General features: G+C 45.5%; 1 protein-coding gene across 1 annotated transcript in view; it reads left to right on the top strand.

The window, feature by feature from the left end:
* Positions 1-11431: 11431 nt before the first annotated feature.
* Positions 11432-17848, top strand: part of TFAP2C (transcription factor AP-2 gamma) — a 31921-nt gene continuing 25504 nt past the window's right edge. The window contains exon 1 of the mRNA XM_060277317.1: positions 11432-11566. Coding sequence (XP_060133300.1) covers positions 11537-11566 — 30 coding nt within the window. The 5' untranslated portion in view covers positions 11432-11536. The remainder of the gene's footprint in view (positions 11567-17848) is intronic.

Raw genomic sequence — 17848 nt, forward strand, 5'->3', positions numbered from 1 at the left:
CACCTAGTCCAGAATCCTGTTCTCACAGCGGCCAACCAGATGCTGGTAGGAAAACCCACAAACAGGACCCGATCACAAGAGCCCTCTCCCCTCCTGTGGTTTCCAGCAACTGGTATTCCGAACCATTACAGACTCTGTTGCCTGGGGAACAGAAAGCCCCACATTTTAAAAATAAGCTATATGTACTTCTATACAGTATATCCATTAAAGGTGCAAGATCTCTGTTCTCTTTCGCATCTGCTTCCGCTTCAAGAAGAGTGGAGAACTCTTTTAATGGAACACCAAGAGCTCACTCTAACTTCATCACATCTGAGGTTAGTAGGTTGGACTCAGCTCTGGAAAGACCACCTCACAAAATTGAGGATAAATAAATAGGAATAATTTTTACCTTTTCCACACTGGGCAGCTAGCTAGAAGCAAAGTGATAAATAAGGATGTTAAGCCACCAGATCCCATTAAAACTTCTTGTTTTGCTACACCACTGTGAGGAGCTGCTCCCTCATGAAACACCAAAACAGAGACTATCTGTTTGCCTTTGGGAAGCGTAGGAAGAATACACTATGCACTAACAACCTCTAACAATTTGCAGTGACCCTTGAGGTTGGGGCATTGGCCTCAGTCTAAGAGAATGTCAGATATGTTGACTTTAGCCCCATATTGCCCTACACTCACTTAACAATGGGACTTCCAAGTACATACAAATAGCATATGCACTTTTAAATATGACTAATGTGCTTAGGATTGGGGCAACAGACTTAGGACTTCTCCAGGCATCCTTTTCATTGTGCATCCATGATTATTTTGGCTCATGATGCTATCAGGGGGGGTCACATGCAATGCCACTTTCAAGACAACTTGCCCCCGCAAAAGTTTTAGGGAAGTCACGCCGCTTCCTTTCTCATGTTCCGTAACTGCCAGCTGAAATCCTGTAACTTTTGATAGCATGAACATTCTGATTTATTTTCCACCTGCTTCTGTTCCAGACGGCATTACACGGTTGCATTGGGGAAGCATTGCAGATCAAAATACAGTTGAATAAATCCATCACTACTGCACTATCATTGTGGGAAGACCATGTGGTAGAATGCAGCTGTGAACACCTGCCTGAAAGTAGCCTCTGCATGCGGACCTAAAGGGCCAGGTGTATGCCCCCTGTTCCTCAGTTTGATGAAGTGTCTATTCTCTTCTGATGGAGGACTCTAGAAGAGGCGGGCTGAGGGGAGCAGGACCACTTCGGTTGTATTAGGCATGGAAAAGGGATGTGGCTGGCTCTGTGGTCTAAACCACCGAGCCTCTTGGGCTTGCCGACTGGAAGGTTGGCGGTTCGAATCCCCGTGACGGGGTGAGCTCTCATTCCTCTGTCTCAGCTCCTGCCAACCTAGTAGTTCAAAAGCACATCAGTGCAAGTAGATAAATAGGTACTGTTGCAGCGGGAAGGTAAACAGTGTTTCCGTGTGCTCTGGTTTCCATCACGGTGTCCGTTGCTCCAGAAGCGGTTTGGTCATGCTGGCCACATGACCCAGAAAGCTGTCTGTGGACAATCGCAGGCTCCCTCAGCCTGAAAGCAAGATGAGTGCTGCAACCCACATAGTCGCGTTTCATTGAACTTAACTGTCCAGGGATCCTTTAGCTTTTACCTTTACTGGGCACGGAGCCTCAGGGGGACCACAACGATGATGCGAGAGATGTGGGGACACTGAACTTTGGTGTCACACAGGGCACCTCTGAAATTTGAGATCCCAATGTCTGCCACTGACTCTAGTTTATGAGTGCTTATGCTGTAAGCTCATATTGATTTGGGTCCCCCCCCCAACATGTAAATAGACTAACTAAGATGGCTCAGTTACAAAATGGGGCAGGGTCTCTTGTCATGCAAACAACACCTGCTGAATTTAAAGATGCATAAAGCTTGTTGTCTTTGGCATCTGGGCTGGCTGGAGGGGGGGGGAACACCCACTCCAAAACTCTTCAGAGTTTTTTTTTTTTAAAGAAAGACCTGGAGGGGGGAGGAAATCGATATTGAGTCAAGAAATATAAAATGTGGGTACCTTATGAGGAACCTTCAGGAACTCTCACAGATAAATGAGACTGAAAAACAATTGTGTTTGCATTTAGCAAAAACCAACCACAGAAAACTTGCCTTGTGGATTCATAATTCCCCTCAGGGATTCAAAGGAGCAGGAGACAGATTTGCCTATTTTTTTGGGGGGGGGCGGGGGTAACCCAGGACTTACAGACCACAAGAGGAGGAGAGAGAAATGGGACTCACTGGGGCCTGTTTGTTGACTCACCTCCTGTATTCCTAAAACGTAGCCCTCAAACAGATTTGATAGAATTGATAGAGTCATGTGTTTGTTTGCAAACACAATTATGTTACCACCTGTCAGGAAAAATGTAGTGAGAAGCAGGCTTGGAGGGGTTTCCCCCCACCCCCTTTCTCTCTTCTTAAATAGCTAGCACTTGATATTTTATGATGCTGACAGCACATCACTGGTACCTTATTAGTGTGATTATATATGACAGTGAGAATTAAGTCTACCATTTTGATTGATGTAAATTTTGCCAGCAGTGCAAAAAAATCCCATCCTCCCACTCTCCCTTCATGCTATTTTTGATCCTCCTGCCATCATCTTTGGTGCCTGGGAGATGGCAGGGAAGATGGGGAGAGTTCTCAGGGTTGGCCTCCGTGGGAGGTCCAAGGTGGCTGTTTTTCAAGAGGCTCTCCTTCTCCTCTTTGTCTGCCACATAAGAACATAGTACATTTCTCTAGTGGTTCAAACCACTAGAGAACAGTACACCAGGAACAGCGCTTTAGCTCTGAACCACAGCCTTTCCCTCAAGCTGGGGTCTCTCTGTAGTGTTGGATGGTGGTGGCTGCTGTCTGCCAGGACTGATAGGGTAGAAGTCTGGGAGCCTGCCAGTAGGTGGTGCCAGAGCCAATGAGAGGCGGAGCCAATGAGTTGAACCCCCATCCACCTCCCTGCTGGGTTCTGCTGAGGGGTGACACTGACTCTAAAGAAGAGAGTTGATGGATAGCGCCACCCCCTGGACTGCTTGTCAGTAAAATGGCAGGCAGGATGGGCTGGATAGGGCAGGCTGAGGTCAGTGGGGCAGTGCCTCATCTGCCCAAATGGACCGGCCTTTGCTGATGTGAGACAGCCACAGCTGGAAGTCAACATGGCGGACAAAAAAAACCCCCCACCCCATCGAAAAGCTTGCTTGCTTATTCGCTTATTTCCTTTATCTTCCAACATTCTTCCAACAAGCTCAAGGTGGCTTACGTGGTTTCCCTCCTCATCATTTTATCCTCACAACAACCCTGAAATGTAAGCCAAATGAAGAGGCTGAGGTTGGTCCAAGGTCATCTAGTGAAGCTCCATGGCTGAGTGGGGATTGGGACCCTGTTCTAGAACCTAATCCAAGGTTTCCAAAACTGAGCCCAGCTGTTTTTGGACTACAGCTCCCATCATCCCTAGCTAACAGGACCAGTAGTGGTCTGGGATGATGGGATTTGTAGTGCAAAACCAGCTGCAGCCCCAAGTTTGGGAAACACTCCAACCATGATACTGAGTTTCCTAGAATGTTCTTTTCAATCTTGGGTATTTAAAGCCATCGAAGGTAGTGGAACTGATTCTGCAATGCTAACCCCACTTGCCTGGGATTATATAAACCTCACTCTGCAGTAAACATGGTTAGGACTGTACGGATTTGTCAAGCTGAAATCCACATATTTTGGTTCAACAAATGGAGGATGGATTTGTTTGCAAAGGCCTGAGCATTATGATCTATGCTTTATCTGCCCTTGAGGGTCCTTTCTGAGTATTCTAAGTTTCTCTAGGCCAGGACTTCATTCCTGCTCATTCACCAATTAATGGCAACAGAGCTATGGGGGTACTTATTTAAGAATCATCAGTCTGAAAGGAACTTTGAGGATCCTCTCATCCCGTCTCACCCCCTGGGGCACAATCCACCTCACCTCAATGGATATTTGCCCAGACATTGCAACGTCTTCCATAGTATGACAGTTCTTTGATTGAAGATTCGCCTCTTTTGGCTATGATGAAAGCGGATGGACAGAGAATGGGCAGAGAAATGTTTGAATGGGCAGAGAAATGTGTGAAACTGTGCTAAGGTTTGTGGTGAATTCACATCTGTTCAAAGATAGTGCTTATATAGAATCACTTCACTGTTTTTGGTCCCTATGGGGAAGAATCCTTATTTGGCAGTGGGACTTGGTTTATTTCTTGGTTTATTTCTTGGGTTATTATTTCCACAGAGACTTGGTTTATTTCTGCATCTGTGTGGTATTACTCAGATTGTGAGGTTGGCCAATTGGTTGGGGGGCGCGCGCTAGGGAACAGGGCCACTATGTATTTAGAACCTAAAGGTAAAGGGACCCCTGACCATTAGGCCCAGTCGTGACCGACTCTGGGGTTGCGCGCTCATCTCGCATTATTGGCCGAGGGAACCAGCGTATAGCTTCCAGGTCATGTGGCCAGCATGACAAAGCCACTTCTGGCGAACCAGAGCAGCACACGGAAACGCCGTTTACCTTCCCACTGTAGCGGTTCCTATTTATCTACTTGCATTTTGACGCGCTTTCGAACTGCTAGGTTGGCAGGAGCTGGGACCAAGCAACGGGAGCTCACCCCGTCACAGGGATTCGAACCGCTGACCTTCTGATCAGCAAGCCCTAGGCTCAGTGGTTTAACCCACAGCGCCACCTGGGTCCCTATTTAGAACCTACATGAATATAAATTTAACCTTTGTACACTGAACTACTTTTTCCCCAACAAGCCTTTAAACTAGAGTTCTTTCTCAGTCTGAGCTCTGTTCTCAAAACAAAACCCCTAGATAATCCTTTAATTCTGACCATATCATCTTTTGCATCACCCTCCAGTGGATATCATCTTTTGCATCACCCTCCAGTTGGGACCCAGGTGGCGCTGTGGTTAATCCACTGAGCCTAGGGCTTGCTGATCAGAAGGTCGGCGGTTCGAATCCCTGTGACGGGGTGAGCTCCCGTTGCTTGGTCCCAGCTCCTGCCAACCTAGCAGTTCGAAAGCACGTCAAAATGCAAGTAGATAAATGCAAGTAGATAAATAGGAACCGCTACAGCGGGAAGGTAAACGGCGTTTCCATGTGCTGCTCTGGTTTGCCAGAAGCGGCTTTGTCATGCTGGCCACATGACCTGGAAGCTATACGCTGGCTCCCTCGGCCAATAATGCGAGATGAGCGCGCAACCCCAGAGTCGGTCACGACTGGACCTAATGGTCAGGGGTCCCTTTACCTTTACCTTTACCAGTGGATAAATCTCTGAATTCGAGTGAAAGTTAAAGTAGATCCCACCAGCCTAGAATCTGTCCGCTCCTGTATATTCCGTAAAGCACAAACAAGTAGCAATTCCTGAATTGCGATCTGTGCATTGCCAGTGGTCTACAATGTTCTTTCAGATGGTTCTGTAGGACCACAACTGTGGGACAGGTGGATTAGCTGGGATTAGCTCCAGACTGCAGAGGTGAGAGCTTATCTACTCAACGCAAAAGGTGACAAAGATTTCAGTGGTAAGGTGCACACCTGGGAATAGCTACACTTCCCATTTCCCTCCAATCTACTTGGGCAGTACAGCTGCATCAGAGTGCAGAAGCAGCTAATGCATTGCAGCAATAATGTGAAGAACAAGGAAACCGGCATACTGGTTTGAACTTCAGCAGTAGAAAGGATAAATAACTAATTGAAGTGATTTGTGCTTCTAAAAGGGGGAGAGTAAAATAAATCGCTTTTAAGCTCTTGGATTTATCTATATTTGATCATTTTTTGTTATGTCAATATGTCAGTATTTTCTTATGAATTGAAGTTTGATTTTATTGATATTTCCTTATGATTATTTTATATTATTTCATGGAATTGCCTTAGAGGTTTTTCTGATTAAGTGGTGTATAAATCTTGTTAAATAAAACAAGACACCATTCAACCACAGTGGAGCACTCCGAAGTCCTACTGATGTCACTGTGAGAATTAAGTCTGTATGTGAGTTGCATTGAAATCCACACCTCAGTTAAACTTGGATATTACCAGGCTTCAAAAGTGCTCAGTTTTTTTTGGCAAATTATTCCCCTTGTTTAAAATAATAATAAATCGAAAGCTGAACTGATTTCTGTAAGTTTGTCCTGCAAACTGCTACTCATTTTCCTACTTGTTTTATTTACTTGCAGTAGGGCATTCCCCCAGGTAAGCAGGTACAGAATTTCAGCCTTATTTAGTCGAGAATATATTTCTAGGCCTGCCTTTCCTGAAATGTAGTCCAAGGTGCCTAAAAATAATGGAAAATTAAAACACATTGTGTGATACAATTTGAAAAAAGGGAAAAAGAACAACAACAACAACTTTCCGCTTGAAATTATGTGTTGTGTATATGCGAATGGTGTTTGTGTGAGAGAGGGGATCTGGTTTGAATTGGGCTCCCCCGCCCCCCCCCCCCCGCGTCCTTTTTTGGCTAGAGACATACCCTGATGAAAACTGAAGTACTGTAAACAAAATGAAGTATTTACATTGTATTTGAACATAAGCTCTCCTCCCCCGCCCTTTTTTTAAAAAAAGACTCATGACAAAGCTGCAGCCTGGATGGAAATTGCTGAGTTCCATCATGGCAAATTTAAAACGTTTGGACTGTGAGGCAGGGAGTGTCTGAATTTAGAAAAAATATCTCTCTCCCCCCCCTCCTCGCCTTTCTTCTTTTATTTTTAGAAAAGGGGAAATGCTGTTGCATTAGCTGAGGACATAAACTTTCTAGAACGCAGAGGGGGGGGGGATGTGAAACTACGGAGCCGGATTCAAGCAAGATTAAGCAATGAAATGAATGGCATTTGGAGAGGGGGAAATTCTTATATTTTGCCTGGGTCGTACACTTTGAATTCTGCAGTCAGGAAATGGAAGAAATAACAGATCGGATTCTCTTTTACTTCGAATAAACCTCTGCTCGCTGGACCAAGCTGAGACTGACTGGAGGGTAGAGCGTGCATAGGATCGGCCTTTATTTACAGCCACAATCCTAGCTAGACATTGCTAGGAGGGAGTCCGTCTTGAAGAACTCAAATACAGTACAGTATGCTTACTGGGCTCAGTATGACTGAGGGGCTCTCTCTCCGCCCACTCCTTCCAGAAATCAAGAACACATTTTCAGCATTCCCTCCCCCCTCACCCCGGATCCCTCAGACAGGGAAATTACCCACTTCTGTCCTATCACGTTTCAGAAAATAGAACATCTAAACAAAATAATAATTAATAACCGTGGATTTATATTGCTTTGAGGGCGATGATAAGGAAACGACGTGGCACAGGGCGATATCGACAGGCTGGAGCATTCAAATCCGGCACAAGAAAGATTTAAATCAAACGTGACACAGTTTTCAAGGTGATAGTCCGTATGTTTATGTAAAGTTTTCTAATGCTGGCATATAAAAGAAGACAGGAGTGCCTGGCGTGCTATGGTCCATGGGGTCACGAAGAGTCGGACACGACTAAACGACTAAACAACAACAACAACAACAAATGCTGAGCGTGCTTCGCCTCTTATCTTTTCACAACACCCAGGTAAAGTAGGTCGGCGTTAATCCTCTCACACTGCAAACTGGTAAGGGAAGAGCATGTTCTCCTTTGCATGTTTTCTGAGAAGGCAAACCTAGAGAGTAGCAGAAAGCATCAACCCCATTAAAGAAAACAAGTTTCTCGCTTCTGTATCTAGTTTCTGCCTGGTTATCTTCCTACTTCTCTGACGCCCTCCAAATTAGATTGCAGATTCAGTTATCTCTGCCCGATCGCAGAGATAAGAAAGCAAGGTTTTTTTCTTTCTTTCTTTTTTCATTCTTCCCAAATGCCATTCATTTCAAAGGGACTTGGCGTTGCTTAACTTTGACTGGATCATGCCTCATAGTTTCACACATACACACACACTCACACACGCCCCTTCTAAAAAGTTTGGCTCCTCTGTTAATGAAATAATGTATTCCTTCTTTCTGTAAGAAAGCTGTTTCTAAACCCGCGGAACTCACACAAGTCCAAACTGTTTAAATTTGCTTTGCGACTGCACCAGGCGATTTTCATGCGAGCTGTTGAGTTGGGGCTGGGGCTGAGAGTTAGCGTCCCGATGGCAGAAGGTGCTACTGAACCTGGGCACTGCTAATCCGGAGTTTAGCCTCTATGCACATGTATGTATCTGGGACTAAGTCCCACTGAGCTCAATGAATGAGCGTTACTTCTGCACAGACCTGCCTAGGGCTCTGCTCTCAGACTCGCTCACCCCAATCCTATGCATGTTTACTCAGAAATAAATCCCCTTGTGTTTAATGGGGCTCAATCCCAGTGAAATGGGTGCAGGATCAATGCACCTGCCATGTAGCCTCCCAGCTAAAGGAAAGGCCCACACATTTAATAAACAATAACAACAACAATAATAAAATAATTTTTTTTAAAAAAAAACACCCTGGGGAATTTGAATTCATGACTTGGTTTGCAATGCCATTGAAAGAGGGTTTTAGACAGACTGAAAGCTGCAGAAGATGGAACTCCTTTTCCTCTGCAGTTGCTAAAAGCACAGGTGCCCCCTCCTTACTTGCCCCCAACTACTATATTCAAATCTTTCCTTAAAACCCAGCTTTTCCATGAAACCTTTGACACATGCTCCTAGTTTCTAAGCTCTAGCTCAGCCTAGGTGCAGGTGAAGCAACCTCTCATCGCTTGCCTCTTTACAGTGTATCAGGGAAGGGGACTTGTTTGCAGTAGGCAAGGCAGCTGCAGTAGCAAGTGCATGAAGTGATAACAAGGCTTTCAAGTTTTCTGGTGTTTATGCCACATTAGCATAGAGCAGTGTTTCCCAACCTTGTGCCTCCAGATGTTTTGGGACTACAACTCCCATCATTCCTGACCACTGGTCTTGCTAGCTAGGGATGATGGGAGTTGTAGTCCCAAAACATCTGGAGGCGCAAGGTTGGGAAACACTGGCATAGAGCATAGAAATAACATTGACTTACCGGTATTACGCAACCCTAACTGTAGCTGCTCAGAAGTAAGCCTTATTGGGCTTAATGGGGCTTACTCCCAAGTAAGGCTTAGGACTGCAGCCTTACAGTGCTGCACTGTCAAGGGTCTTCAATATAGTTGAGGTGACGTATTTGTGTTGCTAGAACACTGCAAAAAATTAATGCTAAGTGCTAAATACTGTATCAACATAAGTATAATCATTGCTGGGGAGGGGTTGTAAATGAGAAGAGGAATCTGGCTTTATGCTAAAGCAAGCTATGTCCATATAACCATGCCTGTCTGATCATATTTCAAGGAGGCTGGGGTTGTCCTTGGGCTTGTTTCTAGCCATCCCTGTGGGGGTAAACACCAAATTTAGCACCCTGAAGTTAGACTCCAGTTCAAGCTTTTTAAAGAATGGAAGTAGGTCCCAGAGTGAATAACTGGGATCCTGAATGGGTTTTCATCAAGGTGAATGGGTTTTTCTAAAGGGTTCCCCAAACTTGGGTCTCCTGTGTTTTTTGGACTACAACTCCCATCACCCATGACCATTGGTGCTGTCAGCAAGGGATGATGGAAATTGTAGTCCAAAAAACTGCTGGAGACCCAAGTTTGGGAACCCCTGATATAGACCCACTAATCAGTAAAGATCCCCCTGGTGCCTTATGGCAAAATAAGAGGACACTGTATTGGGCTTGCCCTTGAGAAGTGTAAAACTATTGTTTAGCCCCATTGGTATAAGGGGTTAGCAAACACGTATATTCTTTCCTAGGTGCAAGACTATTCTCACTATTTCCTAAATCCAATAACTTCATTTTGGGTGGCCATGGATTGCTTATGATTGCACTGTGCCTGGTCCCACTGAACTGACTGGGGCTTACTTCAGAGTAGACATCACGGGAAAATTCAGGGGAGCTTTGAAGCAAGTATGCAGAGGATCCGGCACACCTCTCTCCTGCTGCAATGGAGACAACTTTAAAGCGAGTACACTCGGCTGGATCGTGTCTCAAGTTAGCTGGTGTTTTAAGTTTTCTTCAAGTTCTCACTAAGCTTCAATTAACTAACTAACTAACTAACTAACTAATCAATGAGGCCCAGGGTTGGCTCTTAGTCTATAAAGGATAGAACAGCCTCCAGATCTAAAATCAACATCAACAGTCAAAGCTACGTTACGGAGTTTTAATGAAAAATATTGGCTAGAATTTGGAAGCGTTGCGTTTCCTCCATTGATGTCCACCTCCTTCTGGAGGCTTTCTTCCTCCAATGGGAAGCTCCTCGGGGCAGGAATCTGCCTGGTTTCCCCTAACTTTATAAGACACCACTGTGCGCTGATGAAACTGTATTGTTCCTATTAGTAGGAGCACCGGAAGAAAAATAAAAATAAAATCCGATTTAGTTGCCCGTTTACTTTTCGTTTCTTCGCTTGGTGGGGATGGGACAGCTAAAGGAACGCTCTTTGTTTTAGAAGGACCTTCTTTAAGTTCATCCCAGACCTCCTAAGAAAGTTGGGTAGCCGCGCGGCAAGCAAAGGAGGCCTTGAATTAGAGCAAAAGTGCAACGACAGGCAGAAGTCCAATAGGTGAAGCCCTGGGCTAGGGCAAGTTTTACCTGCAGAACTTCTGTCGGCTAAGCTGCCGGCAACACCCAGCGGGTTAAAGTGAAGGGGAAGAAGGGGAGAAAGGAGCTTCTAACTGAACATTCTGTTCAAAAATGGTGAAAGCGTCGCAGGTCACAGATTGATCTGGGATGGAGACGCAGCGGGAGGCAGAAATTTAGCAGGTGGGCTTACCCCAACACTTTGCCGCATTTCAGAGCCCTACCTCCAGAACTTCTGCCTGTTAGACACCAGCCCGGATTACAAAGGAGCCAACTCCTAGGGACCGAGGTCCCAATAAAATACTTGAGCCCCCCTCCCAAGCTGAAGTGAATTCCCATTCAAATAAAAAAAAACATTTTTTTTCTTCCAGTAGCACCTTAGAGACCAACTAAGTTTGTCATCGTTATGAGCTTTCGTGTGCCAAATTATGTAGGGTGGGGCTTACCTGCCCCCCCATATTTTATTCAAGTTGGCACCCCTGGCTAAACTTGACAACTCCGCGGATGCGGCATGCCTCCTTATTATTATTATTTTTCCTTGCCCCCCCACCTGTGTTTTTAAATTCAAAGAGGGGAGACATGGCAACCCAGGTAGATATCCATCAGCTCGCCACGAGGCTGCCAGATGATTATCCAGGAGTTGAAACCAGAAGGAATCAGAGCTAGCAGGAAAAACGAGGAATGTTCCTGCTTAAGGGGGGGGGGGGGGCGAGAGAGGGATTGAGAGAGCGAGAGAGAGAGAGAGAGAGAGAGAGAGCAGATGAGCAGGTACTCTATCTGCGCAGGCGCCTAGTTCAACCTCGCCGTGTGCCCAGGTGGAGCGCTTTGGCTGGGACTCCAGTTGAAGAGGCAGCTGCGTGGGGTTTCAGTTCCCCCGCCCCCCCTGCTGTCGGTTCCTGTTCAAAGCCCCACCGGGTGGCTCATGTCTCTGCTAGGGAGGATCGACTGGCAAGTAAGTCGCCTTCTTTCTCTTTTTTTTCTCCCCGCAGGATCTTTGCAAGTTATGGAGGCGGTGCGGGGTTTGGCTGGTGGCTCAGAATGTAGGAGTCGGTCGGGGATGATCAAGGGTCGCTTCAGGCGGCAGGTCTTGCTCGCCGGCTCCTGGAGCTATGAGCCTTCCACAGGTTAGAAGTTCCTCGGAGGCTCCACAGAAGAGCTCGGGCTGTGTAGGGGAAGGGGAAGGGGTTTGAGGAATTTCTTTCCCAAGGCGGAGAACCTCGTGGCTTTCCGAGGAACTTCTCGCGCACGTGGGAGAAAGTTTGGTCCATTTTACTTTGAACGGTGGTGTTTAACAATGCGCCCACACATATATTCTTAGCATCGCACCCCATTGAGAAAAAGCAGGGAGAGGACTAACTTTCACGGAAAGCTGCAATCCTTGCACACCATTGCCCAGGAGTAAGTCCTATTGTACTCGGGCACCGCCCGATTGGTGTGCGCTCGACTGAGTGTTGTTTTAACTGATTCGGATAAAACGCGCATTAAAAAAGCCGTCGCTTGGGTTCAACGGGACTTACTCCGAAGTAAGCCTGCCCAGGATTGCAGCCTTAAGTCTCTTTGCATTCCTGCCTGCAAGCCCCCTTCTTTAGGGGCAGGGGGCGCCACGTTCCCTGCGGTGCCCCCAACTCGCTCAGCCACGCTGTAGAATGACAGCTCAGATCGGCCCGAAGCCAAAAGTCTCCGGTTCCAGAGAATTGTGGATGGGCCGGAGCGGCTGAGCTATCTTAAAGAGTAACACGTTGATTGTGACACAAGCTTTACTGGTTCATAATACATTTGTTAGTTTTTAAAGGCGCCACAAGACCTTTTCTTCTGGTTTCGCTGCAACAAACTGCAAGGCCGCAGCCCTAACCTCAGTTACTTGGGAGTAAGCCCCATTGAATTCAATAGGGCTTACTTTGGAGTAGACACGGCTAGGATTGCCCTGTAACCATCCCGCTAGAGTTGGGGGAAGAATGCGTGTATGCATACTTTATCTTGGAGAAGCGCAACTTCTGAAAAGACTTGTAGTCCACTTCATTTGACTGGTCCAGGAAAGCTTATGCTATAAAGCGGCTCGTCTTTAAGGTTGCTCTCCAGCGGTTACTGCAAGTTAGTCATAAGAAACCACCGAAGTTAAAAACCATGCGCTCCTCGGAAAGCCTCTGTAGAGACAGCAAAAGGAAGGTTTGTCTGGAATTCGATGTATCATTCGATTTCCAGTGTCTGAACCCATTCGATCTTTTCCTAGGAGGAAATCCGTTCCTTCAGTCTAGCTATTTCGAGGCTTGTTCTACGAAATGATTTCAGTGCTTCCTGCAATCGATAGAAAATTAACATTCAGAGCGAGGGGATGCGCCACTTCCCCCCTTCCCAGCTCCCGGCCCTGCTCCTGCGTTTCTCGCGCCAGGCTGAAGCCCAGTATTTCAGTGTCTGAAATTTGTCCTGAGGCAGGTGGGGAGAAGCGACTCCTGTTGCAATGCTGGGCACTAGAGCAATTCCTCTTGAGTGCAAGTCTAACCATGCCTACTCGGAAGTAAGGCCCGCTAACGTCAGTGTGGGGCTTACTCGCAGGTAGGTGGGGGTTAGCGTTGCAGCCTTAATTCTGAATAAATACGGGGGCGAACAGGCTGTATGTATTATGAGCTTTGCATATCAGGAGCCGGGCTCGTTCAGAAACCCATTTAGTGATAACTGGAGCAAGGAGACTAGGTAAGCTTTTGAACCAAACAAATATCTTCGTCAGGGAGGTAACCATTAAGGGATTCCTTTGCCCGCAGTATTTTGGTTGGGAATCCCCACTTCTTTCTATAGGGCAGGAAAATAGCAATGGCGTTTGGAACGCCTCTTTTAAGCACATGGTCAGCCACCTGTTGCAACTGAGCAGCATCTCCGTTGAATTAGGAACCTCCCAGTTACTATTGACATTAATTCACACACACTCTCTCTTTCACACACACACACACACACACACACACACAAAATAAATAAATATCGGTTTTACTCTCAAATCCATCGTGGGTTTTCAAAAAGCACCTGTCCTCCTTCTGCCCAAGAATTCTCTAATTTATCAACACATCCATGTTGAATCCTTTAGTTCAATGGGCATAAAATTTCCAAGCATACCACATTAACCCACCCCTTCCTGTATTTGAGAATTATTCCCCAGGAGCGTCTATATCTGGCCAACTCACTGCGCGACTGTATGCACTTAAGCCTACAACCCTAGGCTTGCTTAGCACTGCAGCCAGGTCCATTGACCTCAATGGGGATTATTTATGAGTAGACATGTAGAGAGGTATGCATTGCACATGGGCCTACATTTGCATGTCAAAAGCACAACTCCCTTAGTGTAAAAAGATACATCTTCATATTAATTATACTGCAGCACAATTACAGCAACATTGTTTTTTAAAAAAATCACTGTGACAGATGCTTTAAAAATCTGCTAGAATTTTTGCACTGTCAGAGGCTTTTAACTGGTGTAAATATGTTCCATGGGACTTCAGTGTACTTAAAATTGCAGGCTTTATCTTGAATACATAGCCAACATCCACTGTTACTAAGCATCTCTCTTCCCCCCCCCCCACCCATTATTTGCATAGTGCTTTAGTTTCTTTGTGTATCATAATTAATGGGATTAGCTGCAACTGGGCTATGAATATATTTAGGACTGAGGATGCCCCAGTCCCATAGCGCACAGGTGATGTCTCTTGATTCTGGCAATTCCTATATGTATTACCATCTCTTTAGAGCTTAAACGTTAACGTTTAACTCTTGAATTTGGGAATGAATGGGAGAAAGAATGCCGGCATTAATCCCATCACTCCTCGCTGATACATTTAGAACAAGATGGATAATTTAATTTGGGGTGATGGTGGGGTTGTGCTGGAAAAGAGCCAAGCGAGCAGTGAAAGGAAAGAGGTACTTTGGGTGGGGTCGAGATCTTCAAACCTACCGGAGAAGGTATAGAAAAGCCACCCGGTGGTCCAAAGTTTTAAAAACAGTGGGAGTTGTTGTGTAAACGTAAAACTGGTTCTCAATTCTTTTCTGCGGATATTCTGTCTCTCCCCCTCTCCCCCCCCTCTTCAGTGTGTAGGCAGGGCCTGCAAATTCAGTTGGTTGAGTTTTGGGGGGCATGTTTTAAATTCTGACCAAAGGATCCCATTTCCTTAGGCTCTCATCTTGAAAAGTTTACTTGATTTTTTAAAATGAACTTCCTTTTGCCTGTACCACACCCATATGAAGGTTCTATTGAAAGATGTGTGGATTATTTCTGAATGGATGTACTTAAGAGCTGAAGTGGGCAAGCCCTAAGATTACTTACTTGGTAAGAAGACCCACTGAATTCAGTAGAGAAGCGTGGGGTTTCACTCCTAAAATGGAATTACAGGTACACTGATTTGGGAGAAATTGGGCACAGTGGGGCTTACTTCTGAATGTAGGATTGAGATGATTTATAATTTGATTTACAATTAATAATGATAGTTGAATTTCCTGAAGCCACTTTATAACTTCACAGGTAGCTCTAGAGGCATTTGTTTTAACATATTTCTGCTTCATGAATGTAAAAACAGCATATCGGACTCTGAGCCTAACTGCATTTACAAGGAAGCAAGCCCCATTGATTTTAATTTGAAACAAATTAGCTACTGAATGGTATCTGCTTTTTCTACAAATGTATACTGTCTCTTCTGGCGAAAACAGACAATAGTCAGCAAGGATTGATACTCGATCAAAGGTGCCCTGAACTTTGGAGCACCCCTTAAAAAGGGCCAACGGGCACCCCTAATTTGGTTCTAATTAAATTGCAACCTTTAGGAGTTTCCCCTCTCATATTTTGACTGTTCTGCAGGAGATCAAAATAAATGTACGTTAAGGGGGTGATGGTGATGATGGCGTGTCACTTCTGAGGGGTTTTTAAGACTACCTGTTTCTTGCTTGCTGAGATGCCTAGCCTTAATGACGCCAACTGCCTGAGAGACGTAGAAGCTGAGTCAGCTTCACCTTTTTACAGTTAAACGAGGATTATTTTGCCCTTGCTGGGCCCCCGTCAGTGCTAGGATTCAGCACCTGCGTGCCAGATTGACAGATAACAGGGCTGGGGAGAATCGTGCTGTGATTAGCTCTTTTCTCCGCCCCCCTCCACCCCGACCTCCTTTTCCTTACCTGGTCAATGACATCGCTCTAGGAATCTTCACCTGGTCAGTTTCAAAGCTGGAAGGGCAGGGGGAGCTATGAGCCAGATTGCAGGCTCACTTGAACAGCGTGCCTTTCGACTGGACCACTTCCACGTACCATTTGAGGGATCCCAAGGGGGTGGGAGAAGAAAAAGGCACAGCCGAACAATATAAACCGATCAGTTTTATTCTAAAGGACTCTAAAGGGGAAGTTTTCAGTTAAAGGTCCAAGGAGTGTTATTTAGTGTGGCACCTTAAGCACTCCCCACCCCCCAGGTCAGAGAAATCCAGGACGATTCCAGTACATAGATCTTAAATACTTGGAAAGACCTCTTTAAATCCCCCCTCTCCACGTTAAGTCCTAAAAGCTGAAGGGGTGTGTGTGTTGAATGAATGAGGATAACTGCTTAGGTCAGAATGCTGCAATCCTATGCATGTCTGTAAGGTCTGCTCAGAATTAAATCTTACTGAATTCAGTCGCCTTATCCGCAGGTAACGGGGGCGAGTGGGTTACCAGCCTCCCTTTCCAGTCAATAAGGCTGAGTTGTAGATACAGGAGTACGACTGAACAGAGAAGAAAACTGATCGCCTTTTTAAAACAACACCATCCCTTGTTTACAAAAAGTGTGTTTCATCCTCCAGACGCCAAGTTAAACACTTTAAACACTTTTTAAAAATGATTTAATCCGAAAGGATGTCCGATCGTTATGCACCCTTCCCTGTGAGCAAGCCCCGTTGGACTAAAGTGGGGCCCGTTTCATGCGCTGTAAATCGCTTAGATGCCCCATTAACTTCGTGGACCACGCCATAAAAAGCTTATAAAATCCCGGAGAGGGAAATCCAAATCGGAGGTCAATGCTTGAGTTTCCGGTGTATGGAACTTGATTGAAATGGAGTTAAGTGTAAATGTAGCTGGACCGTAGCTATTTTAGCTGGTACCTAAGCGAGTTTCCTGATTTTTGTGGCATTCGACTTCCGAGGAAGCACGTTGTGCTTAGAATTGCATGGGGGGGGGGCACAGTCCTATCCAGCTGACAACCTGTGCATACCTTGTTTGGAAGGAAACTGGACGAATGGCGAAAGGAAGCTAACACGTGCCCCCTGAACACATTTTATGGAAACCTCCATTGAGAAAAAGGAGGTTTTCCTTCAGCGCAATGGAACATGGGATCAGCCTATTATTTGAGAGAAAGCCCATGAATATTAACTTCATATTCTGTAAAACACCGGGAACTTCAGTCAGTGCAGAAAAGGTGGCGACCGATTTTATTTGTAGCTTAAAAAGTAACGAAGCAGTTAAAAACAGCCGTCTAGTGGCGCCTTTAAAAAGTCGCATACGTTTTGTGACATAAGCTTTCGTGGATTTAGATTTGTGTTTCCAGTATCTTTTCAGTGTAGTTTGCCTTTCGCTATATCGCTCGGCTGCCATCCTAACTCCGTTTACCTGAGAGTAATCCCCATTAATACCTGAGCAGACATGGCTAGGACTGCGCTGCAGACCGGCGCACTTCCAAACTCTAGTGAGGAATACAAACGCAGGCAAATTCAGGACAATAAATAACACCTCTGATGAGAAAACTTATTTGTCTCTAAAAAGGCGCGCCCAAACCTTTTGCTTTAGAAAATCCCTTAAAAAGAAAAAAAGATGTTCATGGAGAACGAGAGGTGTTTTAGGGTTTGTTAAGGGAGGCTAATATCCAAGAGGATTGTATACTCAGCCATAATAAATGTGTTCGGCTATAGATGCCACAAGACCCCGTTTTTATACGCTACTGCAGAGAGCGCAGGTAGCTTTCAAAGTTCTACTTAGGGAGTCAATTCCATTCATGTCATCGGCCTTAAGAGTGTGATTGGATTTTATCTGCGCAGGTTGTAGGCACAATGGTGGGTCTGGCATTATCGTAGGTTAATGCGAGCCATTTACGCATATATATATATATATTTTAAAAACTGTCTTAATCTTGTCAGTATCTTCCGCTTTTTGTAACTGTCCCAATCACAGGAAGTCCGCGGTGCGTTAGGGGAAGGGCGTTAAGCACAAAGGATGCTTTTGTTCGTTCGCAAGCTTAAATTGC

Source organism: Zootoca vivipara, chromosome 7 (genome assembly GCF_963506605.1).
Source record: "Zootoca vivipara chromosome 7, rZooViv1.1, whole genome shotgun sequence".
Lineage (NCBI taxonomy): Eukaryota > Metazoa > Chordata > Lepidosauria > Squamata > Lacertidae > Zootoca > Zootoca vivipara.